Genomic DNA, 2,791 nt, shown 5'->3' with positions numbered 1-2,791 from the left:
GCATCACAAGGTACAAGAAGACTGACATAAATGGGACCAATAGCCCTGGGGCCCCACTCCACCTGTGGGGAGCAGAACCATCCCAGCTGTGGCACCATCAGCCCCAGCGGTCTCCTTTAGCAGCGTCCACCATCCATTGCCAAACACCACAGGTGGCATCACATTAAATCCCATATACATATTCCCCATTTTACGGCACAGCCAGGGCCACGGAGTCGGATCACGACAACGTGACTTCCCCAAAGAACTGTCCGATCCGATTCCGAGTACCCCACGGCCCCTGTGGGCGTGTCATATTGCTCATACTCTATACTGTTTAGTTGCTGCCACTTCCATTACTATTACCAAAAGACAGCAACACATCTCCTGCTTGCCCACTTTGTTCTGTAGCTCAACTGTACTGCTGTTGGAATCCTACCCTTTATAAGGTAAATTGACCTGAAACTGCTCCCAAAACAGGATTTTTTTTTGCATGGCTTCAAAAAAAGTGATTGCTTCTTCATTTCCCAAACAACAAACCTGTTGTTGATCCCATAAAAAGGGATAATTTTTGGACCGCTTGTTAAAAAGCCATTACTCTTTCTTTTCTCAAATAGCAAACCTGTTGTTCATCAAAGCATAGTGATAATATTAAGAAAGTTTGTTACAAAATTCCATTGCTTCTTCTCTTTCCAAACAGCCAACCTGTTAATTTTTACATAATAGGATAATGTTTTGGAAGGCTTGTAAATAAAACCTTTATCTTATTGATTTAACAAATAGCAAACCTGGTGATACTCCCCAAAAAAGGATAATTTTTATCACCGTTTATCAGAAAACCATGGGTTCTCACCACTTATGCATAAACACAGGCACTGTAGTTATCTGTCCCCAAAAAAGTTAAAATTTTTAAACTGTTTTTAATTTTAAAAGTCATAACAATTCCAATATTGCAATATGTTATTAAACAGGCTTTTATTTATAACCAGTTACCATCTGTTTACCAATAGTTATTTATTGTATGTTGAAAAAACTAAAAAACTGAAAGAGCTTTGCCTTTGAAAGCACAGCCAATGGGGAAGAGCTGTAACAAACAAAATTGCATAGCCTATTTAAAAATGCATTTTTTATTGAAACCGTCAAAAAAATTACTTGAATTTTTTATTTTATCAAGTTTTCAGATGAGATCTAGAAGAATTTCAGATTGTTTATTGTGACTGTTTTTTGTAGATCGGTCAATCCCGTTGGAACATACATTACTTAGAGTCACAACTTGGCATGGGTTGCTGAATGAAACGAAAGATAATTCATGTGGATAGCAGTGATAGTAATTTCATGTTTTGGTCAGAAATTATGTATTCTGTGATAATCTGTTACAAATTTGGCATGAATGAAGCTTTAAGAGCTCCAGGTCTTCGGGTCAAGTACAAATTGGCACTGAGCTTGGGGTAGAGAAGGGACAAGGAGGTTTTACACTACAAAAATCCAATGTTTTTCTATGTTTACCAGTAATATCGTTACGCTTTTAATAAAAATAAATTTAAACGAAGAACATCTTGGATTGGATTTTTTCTAATAGTGTCTTTGACATCTTTATTTCTAACACTGTAAATGATAGGGTTTAGCATGGGCGTCACAGCTGAGTAGATTATAGAGACAGACTTATCCATGTTTACAGAACGAGAAGGTGGCCTTAAATATAGAAGCATAATGGTCCCATAGTAGAAAGTCACCACAATAATGTGGGAGACACATGTAGACAGAGCTTTATATCTCCCATCAGATGAATTGATCTTCATGATTGTGGACACAATATGGATATAGGAAATCAGGATCAAGAGGAAAGATAAACTAACTATGATCCCTGCCGAAATGTACATTGCTAACTCATGGAAAAAAGTGTCACTGCAAGACATTTGTAAAAATGGAGGAACCTCGCAAAAGAAGTGGTTTACATGATTGGAACGGCAGAAGGACATCTGAAAGGTGTAGATCACTTCCATAAATGAGTGGATGAAGTTTGAGGTCCATGACGCAGCGGCCAGACTGATACACATCTTCCTGCTCATGATGATGTTGTAATGCAGTGGCTTACAGATAGCAACAAATCTATCATAAGCCATTACAGCAAGTATGAAACACTCTGTAGACCCAAAAGCCAAGTGAAAATGCATTTGGATGGCACATTCCAGTAGAGAGACGCTCTTGTCTGCAGATAATGTGTTCTTTATTATTTTAGGCACCACAGTGGTAGAGAAGCAAATGTCAACGAAGGAAAGATTTGTTAGAAAAAAGTACATGGGAGTGTGGAGCTTTGGATTGATAGTTACCACTATGATCAGTAGAAAGTTTGCTAACAATGTTATCAAATAAATAACCAAGAATGAAAGGACACCAATAACCTTCAAGTGCGGAACATCAGACAAACCGAGGAGAATAAATCTGGTCGCAGAGGATTGGTTGAATGGGTCCATAACACATAAATAGGCACCTGGCATGAATAAAAATATGAATATGAATAACAATATCTGAATATTGTATTGTCTTGTCTTAATCATTACATCAGTAGTAGGGTTGAGCGACTTTCATTTTTTTAAGATCGAGTCGGGTTTTGTGAAACCCGACTTTGTCCAGAGTCGAGTCGAGTGCAGTCGGCCGATTATCGCTAAAAGTCGGGGATCGACCGAAACACGAAACCCAATGCAAGTCAATGGGGAAGCATAGTCGGCAGTGAGTGGAGGCCAGGAAAACACCTACAGTGCCCATTTTAATGCCAAAAACATCCATTCTTGTTTCTGAAGCTTGTCAATCT

The 2,791-nt window shown here is 38.4% G+C and overlaps 1 protein-coding gene across 1 annotated transcript; it reads right to left on the bottom strand.

Moving 5' to 3' along the window:
- Positions 1–1,496: 1,496 nt before the first annotated feature.
- On the bottom strand, positions 1,497–2,453 carry LOC143793900 (olfactory receptor 5AR1-like). Its single transcript, XM_077280841.1, has one exon. It carries the CDS (start codon positions 2,451–2,453, stop codon positions 1,497–1,499), a length of 957 nt encoding a protein of 318 aa, XP_077136956.1.
- Positions 2,454–2,791: the final 338 nt, after the last annotated feature.

This window comes from Ranitomeya variabilis, chromosome 1 (genome assembly GCF_051348905.1).
Source record: "Ranitomeya variabilis isolate aRanVar5 chromosome 1, aRanVar5.hap1, whole genome shotgun sequence".
Lineage (NCBI taxonomy): Eukaryota > Metazoa > Chordata > Amphibia > Anura > Dendrobatidae > Ranitomeya > Ranitomeya variabilis.
This window is presented reverse-complemented; position numbering and strand designations above follow the sequence as displayed.

What these genes read in the sequence shown, in the direction of transcription:
- LOC143793900 (XM_077280841.1), bottom strand. Translation starts at nt 2,453, where the DNA reads ATGGACCCATTCAACCAATCCTCTGCGACCAGATTTATTCTCCTCGGT.